Genomic DNA, 20,710 nt, shown 5'->3' with positions numbered 1-20,710 from the left:
CATGGCCCCCGGGGGCCTCAGGCAGCCTGCACACCCCACCGGCCGTGCCTGGTTTACAGTGGGCCCCACGGAGCCCTGCAGCACCATCTGCAGCATTTTGGCGTCAGGCGGGTCCTGCTCGGTGGCGAAGGCCAGCTCCCGAGTCTTCTTCTGCATGTCCTCAATGGCCACCTCTACTGGCGTCAGCACTGTCTGCGGGGTGGAGATGAGCAGGCACGCGTCGGGGCCTGAGGATGTCCTGACCCAACCCAGCCCACGGCAGCTTGGACCCCAGCTGGGGGTGGACAGGGGTACACGAAGCTGTAAGGAACCAGGTCTGGGGCTCCTGCCTGCTTGGGTCTGGCAGGGTGGGGGTCAAGGTTCAGCTGCCTTTGTCTGGTTCTGATAACTTTGGTCTGTTCTAGTCCAGCCTTGGGTCAGCAAGGTCTGGAAGTAGGGGTTTCAGTCTGCAGACTGGGGTCCGGAGGTTGGAGTTTGGGGGTCCCTGGCCTCCCTTGGTTTTGGGGTCTCTGCACCTCCCCTCCCTGGGCCTCCCCCAGGCCTGCGCCCTGCCCACCTCCTCCCGGTGGCACACGCGGATTCGTGTCTTGATGTAGGGGAAGGCGTGGTCTGTGCTGAGCAGCGTCTTGCGCTTGTGCTGCTCGGGCAGTTCTCCATGTGCGCGCCCGTCCGGCGTGAAGGGCGTGCAGAACAGGAAGGTTCGCAGCCCGTAGTTGCGGTCGAAGTAGGTCACCCGGTCCTTGAGCTCATAGGTGTCAAAGTGCGGCTCCACGTACGTGATCTGGATGTAGGCCTGGGGCATGGGGCTCAGGGGTGAGGCTCTCAGCCCCAGTACACACACCTGGGGCTTGCTGGCCTCCCACAGGGGCCCCATCCCTGGAGAAAGGGGATTTGGGCCTCCCTGGGTCTGGGGGCTTTGGATCTGGGGTTCCCAGGTCTCCCTATGTCTCCTTTGGATGTTTGGGAATCCCCTGAGGAATAGGACATGGGGTCCCCAAGGGAGATAAGCTTTGGAGTTTCCCAGAGATATAGGATTTGAGGGGCCACAGGATTATAGTATTTGGAGTCTCCCTGAATATAGGATTTCGGGGTCCCTCGGGGGATGGTCAGGAGCCCTCACCTTCTGGGGGTCCAGCTTGGTCTTGTCCACAGGGTTAGAATCTTTGATGATCTGGACCACGTCCTCCCCGAATCTCTCCGTGTAGAACTCCTGAGGACACGGGGCTGACTCACAGCTGCACAGCTGCAGCCCCAGCGCCCTATCCCAGGGCACCCTGCCCCACCCCGCCCCAGGGCAGCCCAGTGCCCTTTCCACTCCCCCACCGCCAGGACGTACCTCCAGCCTGTGTGAAATCTCGGCCAGCTTCGTGATGGACGGCTCCTTGTACACAAACTCCTGTTCATCCAGGTCACCGAAGCGGGCGCCGTAGAAGCCCACGCGGAAATATGTCCCGAACACACGCTGGGGCTGTGGGAAAGCTGTTGTTGCCCAGGAGGCCCTGCTGGAGGTCCCCCTATGCCAGAGACACATGGGTCCTCATGTGCGGAAGAGGTGGGCATGGGCGGAGGACCCCGGACACCACAAGAACATCACCTCACGGGCACAGGCAGGGAGGGGCATGGACCCAGATGACTGCCAATTGCCCACACCCTCACTCTTTTTCCCCAGCCTGTCTCCTAACTCCCCCAAATCTTTATTCTCATTTAACACAAACCCCTAGTTTCTGATTCTCCCTCATGACCCACGCAGTTCTTCAGAGTCTGGATCTCAATATGAAATGAGAACTGGGGCCCTATTGCTCATAACTAGGTCCTCAATGTCTATAGGTCTGGGTATACAGTAGGTGCTCAATATATGCATGAGTGACTGAGGGAAGGCGTGGCCGTTTCTTGCTCTGGGACAGAGGCTCTGGTTCCCTTGTTCCAGTGCATCCCCTCCCCTCCCAGATCTAAGTTTGCCAAGAAGGTCCCCCTCCCTCCAGGTAGACTACTTTCCACCGGGAAGGATGGGGGTGGCTCCACGTTCACTCACCAAGGCAGATCCAGGCAGGGTGAGGTGGGCACCAGGAGATGGAGGTGGGGAGCAGGGGGCAGAGAGACAAAGTCATGGGTGAGGTCAGAGGTCACAGCCCCCAACCCCCAGAGTCCTGGTTTTGCTGCCCCATGAGAACTATTCCATGGGCAGAGAGAGGAGATCCGAGGAGGGAGGGGACTTGCCTGCCCCGCCCAGCTCCCACCCAGTCCTCCCCCCCTTGGTTCTGGGTTCCTGCCATCTTTGGCCAGAAAATTCTCCCCAAACTAGGAGATGCCTAAAAATAGACCCAAGTAGGGGAGAGGCGGGAGAGGGGGGGGACATTAAATGGCAATGAGGAGCAGAGATCCTGGGGGAAGCCAGGGAGACAGGGAGAGACAGAAACCAAGAGAGACACACAGAGAGAGTGATCAAGGAGACAGACAGAGACAGGGAGAGATGGACAGAAAGAGACCAAGAGACACAGAGACACAAAAAGAAACAGAGACAGAGGAAGTTGGAGGCCCCCCCTTCCAGGCAGTGACCAAGCTGGCCCTGCCTGAGGGAGGGGTGTCTCTGGAGAGCTCCCAGCTGGGTGAGTCACAGGCTGCCCTGGAGATCTGGGGCAGGGAGGGGGGCTCTGGGGGGAAGTAGTGGGGTGCGTCATCGCCCACTGAGCCCCCGCGGCCAGGCAGCTGTGCTCCTCCAGCGCCCCCTGGTGGTCCCTGACCACTGCTGACCAGAGGCAGGTGGCCACTCACCTCCCAGCCGGAGCTCTGTGGGTGGGGACAGAAGGGTCAAGGTCAGCTGAGCCCAGCAGGGGCCAGGGGCTGGGGCTGAGGGCAGGGTCTGAGAGGGCGTCCTGGGCCCACCTGGTGCATGATCTTGGTGAAGGCCTCCTGCAGTTTGCCGTGCACGGCAGCCAGCTTCTTGTAGTCGCGGTGGGCTTCCAGGATGGGGATGAGGGTCTTATAGACCTCATTCACTGCCTCGTAGAGCCCACCCTGGGGGTGGAACATCAGGATATCCAGCACCAGCCCTGATCTTCTCTCCTGCCTGGAACAACCCTCCTTCCATGCTCCTACCCACCTTCCAGGGCGCCATCTTCCATCACCTCCTCCAGGAAGCCCACCCTGACCACACCTGCCCCAGATGGGGTACCAGCCTTTCCACTCAGCCCCTGCAGACATCCTCTGTGGTCTCCACCATGCTTACTATGGACCTGGTGCTGTGTACATGTACACTCTACCCATGTTCCTTCATTGGTGGGAGGAGTCATCTTTTTTTTTCCATTCCTCAGAGGGGAAACTGAACTTCAGAGACGTGGAGGGGCTCCCCAGGGCCAGGACCTGAAGGCCGGCCCTTCTGCCATGGTGCCTAAGACCTCCACACCCAACTGCCTCCTGGCACATGGTAATGGCCACTCCTGAGTGCCACTGGCCCCCAGTCAGGGCCAGCATCAAGCCTGGCACACGGCAGGTATCCTGAGCTATTTGCTGACTGTTAGAGGTCTGTGTATACCATCTGGCTTATTCCCAAGGCCTCTGTCTCTGAGACTCCAGCGAACTGATCATAATAATAAAAACAATATTAAAAAAAAAAAACCTTTAGAAAAAAAGGAAGAAAAAAAGAAGGCTTGATGCAAAGAACTGAAACAGGATGGTAAGTATAGGTGGTCACTGAATTTGAGCGCTGGGTATGGGGGGTGGTGGAGATACAACTTTCTTTTATGTGTTCTTGAAATTTTTTATAACAAAAAAGAACTTTAGGGAATTCCCTAGTGGTCCAGTAGTTAGGACTCCACACTCTCACTGCAGGGGGGCCCGGGTTCAATCCCCTTAGTTGGGTAACTAAGATCCTGCAAGCCACATGGTGTGGCAAAAAAAGAAAAAAAAAAAAAAAAGAATTTAAAATGGTAACTGAATATATTCAAGGCTTATTATATCCAGACCATGTGTCAAGGGTTTTATGGGGAGAAAGGCAGGTAACGGGGCCTCTGAGGGATCCCAATCCTTCTCCTCCACAAATCACCTGCCCAGAAAGGGTCCGGGCAGCAGCTTCACCTTGCGTCTCCGGGAGCGGGTATCAGGCCCATCAGCAGATGCACGATGCCGCCCCAGCCCCAGGCCTCACCATGGTGAAGTAGGCGGCCGCCTGTTCCAGCAGCCCCACCAGCCCCAGCTCCGTGAAGTGCTTCCCGGAACAGAAGCCCTCCTCATCAGGCGACAGGATGTCGTCAGAGATGGCGGACTCCTCCAGCACGTTGGACGAGATGTTCTGGGGTGGGAGGTGGCGTCAGAGCCTGGTCCTCGGCCCGCGTGTGCCACCCCCTGCCCGCCACGACCCCACCCCCCGTCCCCCCGTCCCCGCCGCTCACCTGGAAGGAAACGCAGCCCACAGGCAGGTGGCGGCTGTCCTCCAGCAGAGCGAGGTACTCGGCCACCAGGGCGGCCGCGTGAACCATGCACTGCGCAGCCTCCGCGTGGTTGCCCAGCTCCGCGTGCTTCCCCGCCATGTTCTGCAGCCATGTCAGCCGCAGGTCTGGGGAGCCCTGGTAGCCCCGGGCAATCCTAGAACCCAGGTGAGTGGGGATGTGAGGAGGATGGAGACTCCCCTTGCCCCCCTGCTCACCCCTCACTTGTCCATCCCCTTCACCTGTGACCCCACCCATCTGCCCCAGCCAATCTCCTCACCTTTACCCCCATTCACCTGTCTCCTAACTTATCCCACTCCTTACCTGTCCATCTCTTCATTACCCCCACAAGTGTCACTCTGGGTCTGCCCCAGACCCAGAGTGGGGTCTGCCCAGGCCCATCCCTTCTGTGTGCCCCCTGCCTTCCCTGTCTCTATCACCTGGGCCCCCATCTCCCACTCCCCAGTTTCTTACTAAATACCCTTCACTCTCCTCCAAATCACTTGTTCCCCTAATCTGTCACCCCTTCATGGGTTAGCACCTCACCTGTCTCTCCCACCTGTCCCCCTCACTTATTCTTGTGCTCCACTGTCATCCTCATCTGTATGTTCATCTGGCACCATTTTTACTTGCTCATTTACCTGCCCTCACCTGTGTGCTCACCTCTCCATTCACCTGTCTGCTCACCTGGCCCCTCACCTGTCTGCCCTCTCACTTGGTCATCTTCACGTGTCTCCTCTCCTGGTCCCTCTTCACTTGTCCCTCCTTACTTGTCTCTCTTATTACCTGTACGCTCACCACCTCCTCTCCCCTCACCTGTCTGTGAATGGCGGAAGGTTCCAACCGGCCCTCCTCACCTGTACATGAGGTCAATGAGCATTTCCGGGTCCTCCTGATGCTCCTTCATCTTCACCGTGTCAGTCAGGATCATGTGCAAGTTGAACATCAGGTCCTGGACCTGGAGCGGGGGATTGGCCAGGAGTGACAGAGCCGAGGTGGTGGGGTCAGGGGTCAAGCATGGCAGGGCAAAGACCCTGGCTGCGGAAGGTGGGGCGGGGGTCCGGCGGGGTCACCTGCTCAGCAAAGGTGCTGTCCCGCAGCCCCACATCCTCCTCGGCATAGGTGAGGATGGTCTTGAGTGAACGTCGCAGGTGATCTTCGCTGAAGTTCTGTGTTGTCCCCACCAGGGACGAAAGCGACATGGTCACTTGCATCTTCACGCGGGCAAAGTTCTGGGTGGGCCGGGGAGGAAGAGCACGCCTGACTGTGGACCTCGGACCCTCACACCAGAGCCTGCTCGACCCGCTGACTTCACCCCTCTCCCCTCCTGCCCTGCGTCTATCGCGTCAAGACCCCTAGTCGGCCGCCCTCCCCAGAGCCACAGATCACACCCCCCACACCCCCACTTACGTTGCCAATCTCGAAATTCTGGCGCATGAGGAGGTAGAGGGAGGCGCTGGCGTGCGTACGGATGGCGCTGATGCGGCTCCCGCAGTGTCGCAGGAGCCTCAAGCAGAGATCAGCACACAGCTCCGTGTCCTCCTCAAACAGCAGCTCTGGGAACTGGCCCCCAGGGCGGGACAGACACCAGTCAGCCCCTCCCCGTTCTGGCTCAGAAGGTCCCCGATGGGGACATGGGCAGAAGCATCGGTCTGTGTTCTGCCTTCTCTGGCCAAGCCCAGCAGGTTTTGGCATCAGACCTGGGTTTAAGCCCTTACTGTGTGACTCCGGGTGAGTAACTCTGCCACTCTGATCCTCGGTTCCCTCCTCTGCAAACTGTAGCTAAGGAGTGAGTGTCTGCCTCATGGAGTTGCTGAGCACACAACAGTCGCTCAATGAATGGGCTGTGACTGTTACTCTTAAGAAGTGTGGCTGTCAGAGGTACTCACCTTGGATACCAGGGCCCGCTGTGTGGCCAGGCCATGCTGCAAGAAGAGGGCACTCTGGGCACTGCCCAGACTGTACAACACAACCTTTAGTACCGCGCCCAAGATACTCTCCCGGGCCTCTGACAGCATCACCGTCTGGGGGGCCAGAAATCCAGCTGTTAGAGACTGGGGTGGTTATGGAGTCAGGGAAGGAGAAGGATTCTGGAGTCAGAGATCACAAGGCCCTGTAGTGGGGTCAGAGGTGAGGGAGATGCTCGATCAAGCCCTACCTGCACGATGATCTCCAGTGTATCCAGAACCACCAGGCTTGCCTCGGTTGCCAGGTTTCCATCCACCAAGGCCTCGTGTTCCATTTCATCCTTGGTCCTGGAGGGGACAGGGGGGATTGAGGGGGCCTCTCAGGGCCAGACTCCACCCCATGGCTGAGGTCTTTCCCCTCCCTCGGCTGCCCTGGGGGGGAGCGCCAGTTCTCTGGAAATTGGTCTAACCCCAGCAAACTACTTCCTGCCCACACCCACTTGTCCACACGGTCCGAGGTTTGTCTCCAGTGTGTGACGCTCTTCCGCCAGCGTACATTCTCCTGGTTCCCAAATGGGCTCCTCTCTGAGACACACAGGTGCATGTTCACAGATGTGCAAAAACATAAAGACACACGTGACCATGAGAATGGATCCCACACACATGGGATCCCTGTGAGGACACTGGGTGACGTGGATGCTTGCGGAGTGGGTGCAGTTAGACGTGAACAGGGAACACAGACACCCACGTGTACGGGGATAACGTGTGGACTTCCTTCTGGGAAAAGTAAGCCAAACAGAGGCAGAGATGGTCCCCGTCTTGGGGCCCCTGGTACAAAGGCTGGGAGGCACCGGGTAGGGACGTGCATGGGGTACATCTCCCTCTCACCACGGCTCCGTCGCACCATCTCCTGTCGGGCTCCGATGGTGCCCAAGATAGCTTCCTCCAGCCGGGCCTTCATGTCCAGTGATTTCTTGAACGTGAGACTGTTGATACGTTCAAAGGCCTTTTTCCCCTGCAAGGACAGAGAATAAGTTCGAGGTTGACTCTGCCTTTTTCTGTGGGCTAACCTGGTCCTGCTTCTTCTGGCCCTTTCCAACCTCCAGGGCTCTTGTGTTTGAAGACACAGTTCTCCACTCTATAGCAAGCTCTCGGTGTGTCCCGAATTCTGTTCATGAAGGAAATTCTCCCTTTTCACATTGGCTCAGCACAGAAACAGTCCACCCCTTTCTCCCCAGAAACCGATAACGGTCCACTCCTTCACACCCAGCCTATGGCACCCGAAGGCCCCACGTGCATCCGCAACCTGCCTCCTATACCCCAGTCCCCTGCCCACCCCTCGAACCTTGTATTCAAAGGCAGCCAGACAGAGGTACAGCAAGTCCAAGAGACGACCCAGCTGAGGGAGGGCCAGGTCCGCAGCCCAGCGCTGCAGCAGGGCTGGCTCAGCATTCTTCAAGACCCATAGCACACACACCAGCAAGGTCCGGCTAGACTCGGCAGACAGGGCACAGCCTGAGCGAGCAGCCTGGGGACAGAGAGGGGACAGGGCACTCAGAAGGGAGAGAGGTGACTTTCATTTTTCTCCATATTAAGATGAGAACTGGCCGATTGATACTTCACTGCATAAATTCCATTACCAGGTTATCGGACACACAATGTCCAAAATACAATAAAAAAATCACAAGACATGTGAAGAGGCAGGAAGACGTGATTGATAAGGGAGAAAAGACATTAGACGCAGGCACAAAAACAATCAAATGTTGGATGGGGTCTCTGGGGACAAGGCTGGTACTCACTGTCGCTGGGCCCTGCGAGATGCTGGCCCGGGAGCCAGGGGCCAGGGGGCCACCAGCGATGGCCATGGCCACTGAGGGGTTGATGGTGCCTCCTATGTCCCCTTCCCCTTCTGTGTCTGAGTCGAGCATAGAGGCCAGTCTTGACCGCTGACCTGGACCCTCTGGAGGGAGAAAAGAATGAGACTGTGGTTAAGTGCTGTCTCTGTCTCAGATTTCAGCTCACAGGTCACCTCCTCAGGGAAGCCTTCCCTGATTCCACCCCCCAGACCAGGGTGGAGTCTCTAGTTATTGACTCCCAGAGCTCACTTATTGTACTTGTAATTAGATACATTCATCATGCAACTGTTTCTAAGATCCACAAAGGCCTGGACTATATCTGCTCTGCACTCTAAACTCAACACTTAGAACATGGCCTGGTGCACAGGAGCAGTCATTGTAAAGATGATGATGATGACGATGATGATGGCAACGGTGACAACCACAATAATAAATGCTGCTGCTATTATTATGGCACCAACTGGCGCTTACATAGCATTTCCTGTGTCAGGTGCTGTTCTAAGCACTTTAACAATATTAACTCTTACTCTGCAAAACAACCCTATGAGATAAGTACTTTTATCACCCTTACTCTTTGGAAGAAGAAACTGAGGCACAGAGAGGTTAAGTTACTTTCCTGGGGTCACACAGCAGGTAAATGGTAGAGCTAGGATTTTAATCTAAACAGTCTGGTTCCAAAATCTCTGATCTTGGACTTCCCTGGTGGTACAGTGGTTAAGAATCCACCTACCAATGCAGGGGACACAGGTTCAATCCCCGGTCCAGGAAGATTCCCACATGCCACGGAGCAACTAGGCCCGTACGCCACAACTACTGAGCCTGTGCTCTAGAGCCCACATGCCACAACTACTGAAGCCCGTGTGCTCTAGGGCCCATGTGCCGCAACTACTGAGCCTGGGTGCTGCAACTACTGAAGCCTACACGCCTAAAGCCTGTGCTCCGCAACAAGAGAAGCCACTACAATAAGAAGCCCGCGCACCGTAACGAAGAGTGGCCCCCGCTCGCTGCAACTACAGAAAGCCCATGCGCAGCAACGAAGACACAACACAGCCAAAAAAAAAAAATCTCTGATCTTAAAAGAGTACTGTCTCCACTCCCTCCTCCCAAAAAAACACAGTCTCATCAGAGAGAGAGTTGCTGCCAACAAATACAGAACAGGTTTCACCCCAGAGAGTCTTGAAATAAAAGGTCAAAGTCAACTGAGTTTTACTAAAGCTCCAGCCCAGTTTAACCTAGCTGAATTCCTGACTGGATTGAGGTGATCAGCCCCTTATCCTAGCTGCCTAAGAGAGAGAAAGGGGAATGCTCACTGGGAAAAGATGACATTGCTTCAGTCCTGATGGTCCTTTTACATGCAATGTCCAAAATGCAATAAAAAATCAGAAGATGTGAAGAGGCAGGAAAAGGTGACTGATAAGGGAGAAAAGACAATAGAAGCAGGCACAGAAATGATCAAATGTTGAAGTGAGCAAAACTTTAAAATAAAAAATAAAAAAGATGCACAAACATGGGTTAAAAAATGGAGAATTTCAGCAGAGAACTAGAATCTACAACAACAACAAAATCAAAATTTACAACTGGAAAATATAAAATTTGAAATTCAGAACTCAATGGAGGGGATTAATAGAAGACCAGACACAGCAGAAGACAGAAGTAGTGAGCTCAAACACATGTGAATAGAAAGTTTCCCCACTCAAGCACAGGGTGCAAACAGAATGAAAAACAGAACAGAGCACAGCTGACACTTGTAACATGATCATAAAGGTCTAACATACGTGTAATTGGAGTCTCAGGAGGAGAGAAGAGAGAAAACGAGGCAGAAAAAAAAAATTCAAGAGATAACAGCTGAGAGTTTCCCCTGAATGATGAAGGGGATCAACCCACCAATCCCAGGTCTGTGTTTCCAACCACTGAACACACTTATCCATCAGTGGTGCCAATGAATGTGCATATAAATGAATGAACACAGGGCTCCAACTGATGTTCCCCACCTTTCCCTCCTCACACCTCTTTCTAGAAGATAATTCATCTCCCATTTATTGCACGCTGACAATATCCCAGTACTACACGTCCTCAGATTTTCACATAATCCTAGGAAGTAGTTGGTGCTACCACTGTCTCCATTTTACAGGTGATAAACCTGAGGCTCAGAGAGGTTAATGGCTTTCTTGGGGCCCCACAGCAGGACTTGAACCCACTCCTCTGATCCTAACACCCACGTTTTTACTCCTAACAGGCTCGCCCACCTTTCCCGATCTGAGCCTTGTGGGATCAATCAGGCCCCCAGATCGTGGGACCGCACCCCGCCTTGCCCTGCTGACCAGCAAAGTCGTGCAGCCGTGGCAGTGTGTCCCGCGCCAGTGACAGCAGTGGCAGGTAGAGCTCGGCCACCCGGGCCTTCACAGTGGCCTCGGCGTAGCGGGGGTCAGCGTCATGGCCACAGAGCAGGCTGTGGACAGCACTGATGGCCTTCTTGTGCAGCAGGGACGCCCTGTGGGGTAGTGAGGTGCTCAGGACAGAGTGGACGTGCCTCCTGGACCTTCCTCCCGCCCCACGGCCAGGCAGGGCCTGTGCTCACCCCTCGGCCTCAGGATCCAGGGCCAGGGCCAGTTCCGTCAGCAGGAGCCCAGCCAGGAAGTGCTGCTGCCGGAACGACCCACTCAGCTCGAACATGCTGATCACCTTGGGGTCTGGGGCCTGGCTGGAAAAGGTGGAGCTCTGGAGAGGGGGACAAAGCAAGGGACCAGGGGCCAAGGGTCAGAGGTGAGAGGTTAGGGTTAACTCATCTGTGAGATGACAGGGCACAGGGTCCAAAGTCAGAGGTTTGAGAAATGTCAGATGGAACGCCAGTCTGGGAATTAGGATTTAGGGGTGAGAAATCAGAAGTTGGTCCTCCCAGGAAACTGCTGAGAATGCAGGGTCAGAGGTGAAGGGTCAGAGGTAAGGGGTCAGTCCCCTGGGCAGTGGCCTATTGCGAAATGGACAGAGATGAGGGAACCACACAAGAAGGGCTGAAAGGCAAGAGGTCATAGGTCAAGAAGAGGAAGCAGATGTGAGGCCAGCCCACCTGCGAGGTGGTGGAAGATACGGAGGGCGAGGGCGAGGCCGGGGGCGACAGGGGGCAGCAGGGGAGGTTGAGGGTCACATAGTGCTCGTGGCCGCATAGGATGCGGGTGAAGTCCATGCGCAGGGTCAGCAGCACCGCCGGGTTGGGAGCCGACTGCAGCCGTGTGGCCACCTGCGGGGGAGGGTTCAGCGGGTGACATTACACTGCTCTGCCCACCAATCCGCACCACCCCCTGCCATGTCCCCGCAGGTGTGCTGTCCCCTCCAAGTCCCCCACAGGTGTGCCGTCCCCACCACATCTCCGCAGGTGTGTTGTTCCTACCACGTCTCTGCAGGTGTGCCATTCCCAGCACGCCCACCCCTACCTGCTTGCAGTGAGCCCGGACCAGGCTGAAGACAAAGCCGCGGTCCACCAGGGACAGCAGATCACTGAGGAAGAAGGCCAGGCTGGCGTTGAGGTGCTCCGCCAGCTCCACGTCCTGGGGGCACAGGGCCTGTCAGCCCATGCCCACTCACCCCACCAAGCCTCCATCCCTGCCCTTGGCCTGGCTCTCGCCAAGGCCACCAGTGACCCCTAAGAGCCGTGTCACTGCCCGAAAACCCTGGGTCTCCTTGACACGCCCTTGTCTCTGGGCTCCGGACTCCCAGGCTTCCTGGTTGTCCTCCTCCCTCTGACCAGCCCTTCCCTTCCCCACAGTTAGTGTCTACCCTCCACCCGGCTCTGCTGAGGACACTCTTTTTCATTCTCGCCCCAGATTTGAGTAACACAACACAGATGGCAGAGACTGGCTGCTGACCCCCCACCATACCCTCTCACAGGTATTGGGACGCTTTTTCAGAGTTCAGAGCTGGGTAGGGACTACATTTCCCAGCCTCCCTTGCAGCTGAGAACAATCATGTGACCATATTCTGGCCAATGGGATTTGAGAGGAATGATGTGGCCACTTAAACAGAAGGGGCAGGTCCTCCGGTTTCCATAGCCTGTAATGCCTGATGTGGCAGGTACCATGATGAACTGAGATGGCCAGGCCCACACCGTGGAGCCCCCCGTAGCCCACCTATGCTCAGAAATAAACTTTGCTCACATTTAAACCATTTGTGATGATGTTCAAGCAAATTAACCTTTGCCCTAACTGATAAACCCTAAGAAATCATTTAACAAGCATCTATTATGCACCAAGTCTTGTGAACGGGACAGACGTGGTCCCTGCTGCTTGTCCAGCTCTCAGTCTCATGGGGGGGGGGATGGGGGATAAGAGTATTCCAGATAGTTCTATGTGTTTCAAAGACAACTAACAGGGTGCTATTTCAAGAGAAGCCTGAAGGATGAGCAAGAGCCCAGGGAAGAAAGGCGTTCTGAAGAGAGGGAACAGTAAGTGCAAAGGCCCTGGAGCAGGAAGCGCCTGGCAAGTGTGAGGAAAGACAAGGAAGGAGGCTCCTATGGCCTCAAGGCCCAGCTGCACTCCTGCTTTCGGGAGCTACTCTTGGCCTCACAAGTTAGCCTCGGTGGCCCGCAGTTCCCTGCAACCCAAAGAAACAAAATACAAAATCCACCTGAGCTCTGAGTCCTCAAGTTGGGCAGAGACTTGTGCATGGAGCCTGATACAGTTGGTGTTCCATAAATGTCAAGTGAAGGAATGAAACCGCTGTGGCCCATCACTGATACCCCCCCCAGCGCTGTGATGAAGGTGCTTCTCAAGGGCATTGTTCTTCCCTGCAGCCCTTTTGAGGAGGGTTTCCTTATAATCTGGATCAGCCTCCGGGAACCCAGCCTTGGGGAGGCTCTAGTGAAACAAGGTTAAAACCTTTGAGATCAGCCCAGAGGTCGTGGGGGATTGCACAAGGGCCAGCTTGGGCCGACCAGCATTTCAAAAATCTGGAAAATTCCCATCAAATCCAGAAGTCCCCTTTCTCTTTAAAAATCAGACATTCTGGCCACATGCCCTCTGGTCCACCATGAGCCCCACTCCCCCAACTGAAGCTGGTGGTGAGGGTTCAAATCCCCATTCTGCCCATTCCCACTTATATGGTATCAAGTTGTTACTCAGTCATTCTTTGCCTCCGTTTTCCAACAGTATAATGGAGGAAACAATAATACTAACTTCATGGAGTTGTTGGGAGAGTTTAATGATGTGATCCATCTAAAGTATTTAGGTAGGGGCTTCCCTGGTGGCACAGTGTTAAGAATCCACCTGCCAATGCAGGTGACATGGGTTTGAGCCCTGGTCTGGGAAGATCCTACATGCCACGGAGCAACTAAGCCCGCGCACCACAACTACTGAGCCGGCATGCCCCATCTACTGAAGCCCGCGTGCCTAGAGCCCGTGCTCCGCAACAAGAGGAGACACCGCAATGAGAAGCCCGTGCACCGCAATGAAGAGTAGCCCCCGCTCACCACAGCTAGAGGAAGCCCACGCACAGCAATGGAGACCCAGTGCAACCAAAAATAAACAAATAAAAATAAATAAATAAATTTTAAAAATAATAATAAAAATAAAGTATTTAGGTACACAGTAAGTGCTCAATAAATGCATAACTTTATTACTATTATCATTGTCTGCCCAGCTTCTGTGAGCACTGGAATTAATGGTCCAGGGCCTGGATAACCATCAAGGTCTCAGAACATCAACATCCATTTACTGAGTACTTACTGTATACTGATACTGTGCTAAGGGCTAATGCATCTGCCCTGTCACCTCTCTGCCTTCACCAACTCCCATTCTCCACTTTGTTCACTTCACCCCAGCCACTCACCTCCTCACTGCTCCTCTGACAGTGGCACGGTCCTGCCTCAGGGCCTTTGCACTTGCTGTTCACCCCCTGACTGGAATGCTTTTCCCCCAGATATCACATAGATTGCTCCCTCATGTCCTTCAAGTCTTCCCCTAAAAGTCAGCTCCATGAGGGCAAGGAACTGGGTCTGTTTTGTTCACTGCTGTGTCTCTAGTTCCCAGCACAGGACTGTGCTTAAGAAATAGATGTTGCGTGAACAGACTGATTCAGCAAATGGGATTTGTGGTCTTGTAGCCAGGAGGCACTGGACAGGACTGATGCCTCGTGTGGCTGGCTCTGTGTCCTCCCTAAGCACCCCTGCCCCACCCTCCCTCCATGGAGGCCCCTCCCCCTTACCTTGTGGACACGGGTGATGACCTCCAGGCCCACAGAGCCCACCAGGGCAGCAATGTCATCCAGGAAGCGGCCAGGGAAGCGAAGCTTGCGGGGTGTGTCCAGCTTCTGGCCCAGAAGCAGGTGCAGCGCCATGCTTTTCACCTGGGGGTGGGGCAAGAGGGTGGGGGGTGGGTCTTGAGGGGCTGTGGGTGGAGGCAGCCTGCCAGAAGGGAGCAGAGATTGGGGGGCTGTGAGTGGTGGCTTGAAGTGGGCTAAAGGTGGGCATGAGGGGTCCTGGATGTGGCTTGAGCCCTGTAGTTATGGGGTGAGAGTGGGGCCTGATAGCTGTGGGGAGGGCCCGAGAGCTGTGGGTGGGACTTTGCAGGTTGTGGGCGGGCCTTGAGAAAGACATGGGCGGGGCCTTGAGTGGGTGCTAGGCAGAGGGGTGGGAGGCTGAGAGAGTATGGGTGGGGCTAGAGCAGGTCTCCAGGGGTCAACGTCTGACTGTAGGTAGGAGCGTGGGGCTTGAAGGCCCACCAGATTGAGGGGGGATGGCTGTAGTCAGCAGGAATAGTTCAAGGCACCTCTTGAAGAGTCTGGGGGGTGTCTCAAGTCTGATCCCAACAGTTTCCTTCTCTCTCTTGCAGGGGAGGCCTCCTTGCTAGTTGGGGGTCTCTCACTGGTCTTACAGGAAAGGTGGGTGGGTGGGGTCCTTCTCACTGTGGAAGGGGTTTCAGGTAACTTTCGGGGGGCCTCTCCAGGGAGACGTTCCCTTAGGCATCTCTTATCTCTCTCTACGTGCGGGTCTCTTGGGGCCATTTCTCAGGGGGCTTAGGTACACTCTCAGGCGGCTTCTCTCCCCAAGGAGGGTCTCCCCTGGGGGCCCCTTGTTCTTGGGCGGGGAGGAGGGCGTCTCACCATGAGCTGGAAGAAGAACCAGGCATGCTGCAGGACAGCCTCGCGCACGGCACTGCCGCTGACCACCCACTGCAGGGCCAGCTCCTCGTGAAGCAGCTGGGGGCAGGGGCAGGGGCAGGGATCACAGAGAGCAGAGGAGCCCACCCCGTACCCCCGTCTGGAGGGCGTGACAGGGGAGGATGCAGCTGGAGGGCTTGGGATTAGAGCAGCGAGAGGCCATGCAGGAGGAAAGGGGCCAGGAGGAGTCAATGTGCCCCTTCCCCGGGCTCTCCAGACCCTGCTGGGCTCGAGGGCAAGGGGGCTCTGGACCCCAGAATGGAGTCACCCACCCCCCTGCCTCCCACTACCTTCTGCACAGTGGGTCTCGGCTGGGTGGCTGGTGGGGCCGAGGAGGAGCCCTCGAGGTAGGAAGAGGTTCGGCTAGAGCTGCGGTCGATGGCCTATGATGGGATGACGAGGGGATGGGATGGCGAGGGGGGTCAGAGTGGGTGCAGGCGGTACGGATGGGAAAGAGAGACAGTCGGCGTGGATGGAGGAAAGACGTGGCCGTGTGGACAGACAGCGGGGACGTGGATAGAGAGAGCCGTGTTAATAAAGACAGAAGTGTGTGGGAGCGGATGGAGAGGGTAAGAATGTGATGGAAGAGACGAGAAGAAGCAAGACACAGGTAAGGAGGGGACAAGCAGGGTGAACGGAACAGGCAAGAATGTGGACGGGAGCCCGTCAGGTGGAGCAGGACCCAGCAGACAAAGATAAGAGAAAAGAGATGGGAGGAGTGGAGGTGGGGAGGGTAAAATCAGTGTAGACGGAGAAGAGAACGTGGTCAGAGGAGGTGAGCCAAGTGGGGACGAGGGCGGAGAGTGTGAGTGAGTCCGTGAGTCCAGGGATGGACAGAGGAGGCGGAGGGCAGCAGGGTGGAGGAGGAAGAGTGTAGACAGGGGTGTAGAGTATAGACAAAGGGGATTAAAGGGAGGATGGAGAAGGAGAAAGAAGAAAAAGAAAGATAAGGACAGAGGAGGTGAGATGGTGATGAGAGGCAGCGGGAGCAGCCAAGAGAGCCCCAGTTTCCAGGCCTGGCCCCGCTCCAGCCTTGCTTGGGGCCTTGCCAGGCCTCAGTGTCCCCATCTGTGAAATGGGCATGAGGTGCTCAAGCTCCACTCTCCCCGCCTCCTTTGCTAGTCAGGTGAGGCCGCTGACAGGGAGAGGAGACCCAGTGATGGAGCTGGCCCGGCCCTGGAAACTGCCCAGGTCCTTGCCTTGGCCGTGGGGCCCCCCAGCTCCCAGAGTCCCAGCCACACGCCCTGGGCTCCTCAGCCCGCATCAGAAGGGCCATCTACTGCAAAGGCCAGCCTCACTGCCGCCTCCTGCCTGGAATGCCTGCCCTCCTGCCACCTTGTCACCTCCTATGTGCTCTTCCAGGCCCAGCTGACACCCCAGAGAACTGAGGGCACTGGTGGGGAGACCTGTGAAAAACATGGGGGGACTGGAAAGGCCCATGAACCCAGACTCCCAGCAAATCTTAGAAGACTGTCCAAAAGTCCCCCTGCTCGTGCTGTGACCAGTTCCCTGGCTGCCATGCGATGCAGGTTGCCTAGGTGACAGGTACAGAGCTGGAACACGGCCTGGGGCCAAGTATGCAGGGAATCCAGCCCTTGGTGCCCAGGGGCCTCTGAGCTTGGTTCCAACCTCTGCATATGCCTTTCCCTCCATCTGGAACACCCACCCTTCACTGGCTGGCTCTATCTTACCCTTCAGGTACCAGCAAAAATGTCACCTCCCGGGAGAGGTTCCCCAGACCACCCAGAGGGAGGCTGGTGGCCCTGTTTCAGTTCGTTTCCTTTCAGGTATTTTCACCCCCTGCACTTATATATTCATGTGTTTGTTTAATGGGTGTCTATCCCCCCGACTAGCCAGTAACTCAGGGATGAGGCTGGGTTGAGGATCTATCTCCCCAACAAAATCTTGCCTGTGATGCCCTAACTCCCTCCCAGGCTCGGACCGCTGCACTGAATAGCAAGTCTTCACTTCTGAAAATTCAGAACCTGGGGCGCAGGGGGAGCCCATAGCAGAGCCAGGACTTGATCCCGATCCAGGGTCTGATGGCAAAGCCCCTCCCCACACCAGGTCCCAGGAAGGGGCAAAGCAAAGGAAGCTGCCCACAGGGGTCCCTCTGCCTGAAACGGGGTGGGGGAGCCCAGAGGTTCAGTTCCATCCCCTGGGCATCATTCAGGCTGCCGTGTCAAGGGGACAGTTGAGAGTCTCCCGAACAGAGTGGATGAAAGGGAGAGAAACAGGCCATGCGGGACAGTGAGGTTAGAGTGGCTGAATGTGCATATCATTTGCATGCTATTTGCATACCACCCTGCCCCTTCTGTCTCTGCCTGAGGCTGTGGTCTGTGTGGCAGCAAAAGGCTGGTTAGGATGACCCTGTGTTGCCTACAACGTCCACTCCACAGCCCCAGACAAAGGCAGGAGGGGGTCCGCTGCCTCCTCCAGGCAGCCCCCCTAGGTTAGTCGGTCCCAGCCAGGAAGGTGGGAGGAGCTCATGCTGAGGTGGGGTGACACACGTGCAGGGGCAGGCAGGGAGGGCACCTGTCTGGGGTCGGCCCCACAATAAGGGGGTGCCCGTCGCAGCACCGCCTTGCTGCCTCCTGGAGCATAAGCAGAATTCACCCAGGAGTGTGAGCGGTCGATACCCTGGAGATACACGGATAAGTGGTAGCATCTATGGGCAGAGGGCAGGGAAACCAGCGTGAAACACCAAGCGTGCTCACTGTCCTGGGCCACACGTGTGCCCACATGGACACCCACACGCAACCCTGGAATATGTGTGTGTGTGCAAATGCGCATGGGGTGCACACGTATATGCCTCCCGCATACGTCTGTGCCTGGAATGCATGAGTACATGCACCCGCGTTCCCATGTGCGTGGGGTGCGTGCATATACGTGCCCCATGTACGTACATGCATAGGGTACACGTGGAAATGCACCACTGCGCCATGTACATGGTGCTCTCTTTTCAAGATCCAGTCACCCGTCCTTGGGTCAGCCTAAGAGTCCAAGTCACAGCTCCCAACCTGTGACAGCCAGAGCCCAACCCTAATGTCCAGGGTCAAGTCTTTTTTTTTCTTTTGGCCAGGCTGCGTGGCTTGCAGGATCTTAGTTCCCTGACCAGGGATTGAACCCGCACCCTTGGCAGTGAGAGCTTGGAGTCCTAACCACTGGACCGCCAGGGAATAACCCGGGGTCAAGTCTTCATCCATGCTGTTGGCTGTCTTTCCTGTCCTGTGTCAACACTGAGATCTTTCACCTGCCCACCTGGCAGCCATGATCACTGAGGCTGGAGAGAGCAGGGGCCCCTTGCCCTACCTTGCTGGCCAGGATGCGGGAGACCTCGTCGTCCACGGAGCCAGGGGCCACGGCCAGGTCAGGGTTGCTGCTGCTGATGCTCTTAGAGCGGGCCAGGTAGAGGCTTGCGGGGCGGCCAGGGCCACGGGCCAGCGTGGCAGGCTGCAACGTCACTGGAGGGGCCCCTGATGATAGCAGGAATATGCTCAGCCCCCTGCCCACCTGCCCTCATGACCCCCTGCCCCTTCCCAGTCAGCTGCCCTTGGCGAAGTCACTTTCTTTCTCTGAACCTCTAGGTTCTTCACCTGTAAAATGGGTGTGATAATGGCTCTGCCTCATAGCAATTTTGGGGAGAATGAAAAACACTGAGAACAGTGCCTGGCACGTTATAAGTGTTAGTGCTTATTGTTAATTATCTAGCAAATGAAAAAATATCCAACTTTATTGAGCGCTCAGTGTGCCAAGCATTTTGCATGGATTACTATGCCATTGACTACTACTAGCACCTCTGTGAGAGGCACTATTATTATCATTGTTTTATAGATGGGAAAACAGGCCCCGAGAGGTAAAGTCACTGGCCCAGAGTCACAGAGCTTGTAGGCAGAACTGAGATTCAAACCCAGACAGCTCTGCTTGAGTCCCTGCTTGCTGACTGGCTGAATCACATGCCAGTCAAGTTTACAAAGACCATACCCCTGGGGCTGGGGCAAAAAGTTCTCTCTCTCCTGTAAATTGCCCAAACCAACCAAAGCCTGTGCAGCCTCAGGACCTTTGCACATGCCCTTCCCTTTGCTGGGGATGCTCTGCTCCCAGGTTATTTCCTGTGCCCCAGGGTCTCCCACCAATACTCACCACCTGGGAGGCTGGGCTCCGTGCCAGGCAGTCGGAAGGCATAGTAGACGTAGGCAGCCAGCACCGGGCAGTGACCACGGGCGTCCTGGGCAGCCTCCAGGCTCCGGTGGACAAGGCTGACTACATGAGCCATTGCTTCAAAGGCTACACGACCTAGGTTTACTGCCGGGCAGAAGAGAGGTCAAGTTCCAGGTCCCAGGGCTTCCTACTTCCCCAGGGAAGAGAGGTCAGGGTCTAAGGGGCTCACGTGGCCATCAAAAAGTCAGGGGACTAGGGGACTGAGGGGCCATTTTTCAGATTGGAAAACTGAGACCAGAGAGATAAATGGGCTATGGGAGGTCACCCAGGACCAGGGGACCCAAGGCCCATTCTCCAGATGGGGAAACTAAGGTATGAGGCTGTGCCCGCTCACCGATCTGGCCGCCGATGATCGGGGGCCGCACGACCAGGTGTACGAGCTTGTCCAGTACGTGGTGGGAGAAGGCGACAAGGGGTTCAGGGCTGGCGAGTCGCAGGGCCACCAGGCTGGCCCGCAGCTCCTGCTCCACGGTGCTCTCGCTGAGCACGGCATCCTTGAGCCGGAATGGAAAGGCCCCTTCCTCCAGGACGTGCACCAGGGTGAAGAATTTGTCCAGGTAGGGGTCCTGGTGGGGGACCAGGGGTGAGCAGGGCGAGGCCAGGGCTCCCAGTCCAGAAAGGGCCCAGGGGATCGAGTGCGAGGCTGAGTAGGCTGGGACACCGAGGCTGGGGATCAGCGAATGGAAAATACATGAGAAAAGGGACAAGACGGTAGCTCAAGAAGAAAAGGAAAAGATGGGGAGTGATCACAGAAATAGCAAGGGACAAATGGGGTTGGGGGAGGAGAGACCACGCAAAGGCCAAAGCTCCAGCCGGGATGGCCACTGGCACGGCCGCCCCCGCCTGAGTCAGCAGCTTCCCTGGAGCCTGGCCCCACTGACCAAAGTCATGTCCAATGGCCCGAAGCCAGGCCTCCCTTGTCAGCGGAAACTGTTGCCCAACCCCAGGGCCGGACTCCTGGGCTCTGGCCCCACCCCTTACCTGGGGGTGCACAGAGGACACAGCCGTGAGTTCCACGCTGAACACACCCTTGTGGCCATCCACCCAGCGCATGCCCGGCAGCGCCACCTGCGGGAGGGACACACCAAGTGGGCACCGGCCGGCCCTCCCCACCGCTCAGGCCACCAGCCTCAGCCATTGCGACACCGTGGCC

At 56.4% G+C, this 20,710-nt stretch overlaps 1 protein-coding gene across 15 annotated transcripts in view; it reads right to left on the bottom strand.

Annotated features, from left to right (window-relative positions):
* The window catches only part of DOCK6 (dedicator of cytokinesis 6), a 42,260-nt gene that overhangs the window by 1,252 nt on the left and 20,298 nt on the right, over positions 1–20,710 (bottom strand). For 3 of the 15 annotated variants that reach the window (XM_036846852.1, XM_036846855.1, XM_036846861.1), the window contains 29 exons: positions 20,539–20,625; positions 19,892–20,123; positions 19,480–19,641; positions 18,649–18,812; positions 17,872–17,976; positions 15,627–15,719; positions 15,280–15,375; positions 14,383–14,523; positions 11,619–11,732; positions 11,255–11,425; positions 10,766–10,905; positions 10,509–10,678; positions 8,131–8,291; positions 7,677–7,859; positions 7,220–7,346; positions 6,832–6,916; positions 6,583–6,679; positions 6,314–6,478; positions 5,835–5,987; positions 5,498–5,656; positions 5,282–5,382; positions 4,389–4,581; positions 4,145–4,288; positions 2,884–3,015; positions 2,773–2,787; positions 1,337–1,462; positions 1,121–1,210; positions 557–793; positions 49–192 (listed from right to left, as the gene is read on the bottom strand). In XM_036846852.1, the coding sequence (XP_036702747.1) occupies positions 49–192; positions 557–793; positions 1,121–1,210; positions 1,337–1,462; positions 2,773–2,787; positions 2,884–3,015; positions 4,145–4,288; positions 4,389–4,581; positions 5,282–5,382; positions 5,498–5,656; positions 5,835–5,987; positions 6,314–6,478; positions 6,583–6,679; positions 6,832–6,916; positions 7,220–7,346; positions 7,677–7,859; positions 8,131–8,291; positions 10,509–10,678; positions 10,766–10,905; positions 11,255–11,425; positions 11,619–11,732; positions 14,383–14,523; positions 15,280–15,375; positions 15,627–15,719; positions 17,872–17,976; positions 18,649–18,812; positions 19,480–19,641; positions 19,892–20,123; positions 20,539–20,625 (3,987 nt within the window). Of the gene's footprint in view, positions 1–48; positions 275–556; positions 794–1,120; positions 1,211–1,336; positions 1,503–2,772; positions 2,788–2,883; positions 3,016–4,144; positions 4,289–4,388; positions 4,582–5,281; positions 5,383–5,497; positions 5,657–5,834; positions 5,988–6,313; positions 6,479–6,582; positions 6,680–6,831; positions 6,917–7,219; positions 7,347–7,676; positions 7,860–8,130; positions 8,292–10,508; positions 10,679–10,765; positions 10,906–11,254; positions 11,426–11,618; positions 11,733–14,382; positions 14,524–15,279; positions 15,376–15,626; positions 15,720–17,871; positions 18,005–18,648; positions 18,813–19,479; positions 19,642–19,891; positions 20,124–20,538; positions 20,626–20,710 lie in introns of those variants that run through there. The other 12 variants (XR_005019284.1, XM_036846853.1, XM_036846854.1 and 9 more) reach the window with 12 other exon arrangements.

Source organism: Balaenoptera musculus, chromosome 3, assembly GCF_009873245.2.
Source record: "Balaenoptera musculus isolate JJ_BM4_2016_0621 chromosome 3, mBalMus1.pri.v3, whole genome shotgun sequence".
NCBI lineage: Eukaryota > Metazoa > Chordata > Mammalia > Artiodactyla > Balaenopteridae > Balaenoptera > Balaenoptera musculus.
This window is presented reverse-complemented; position numbering and strand designations above follow the sequence as displayed.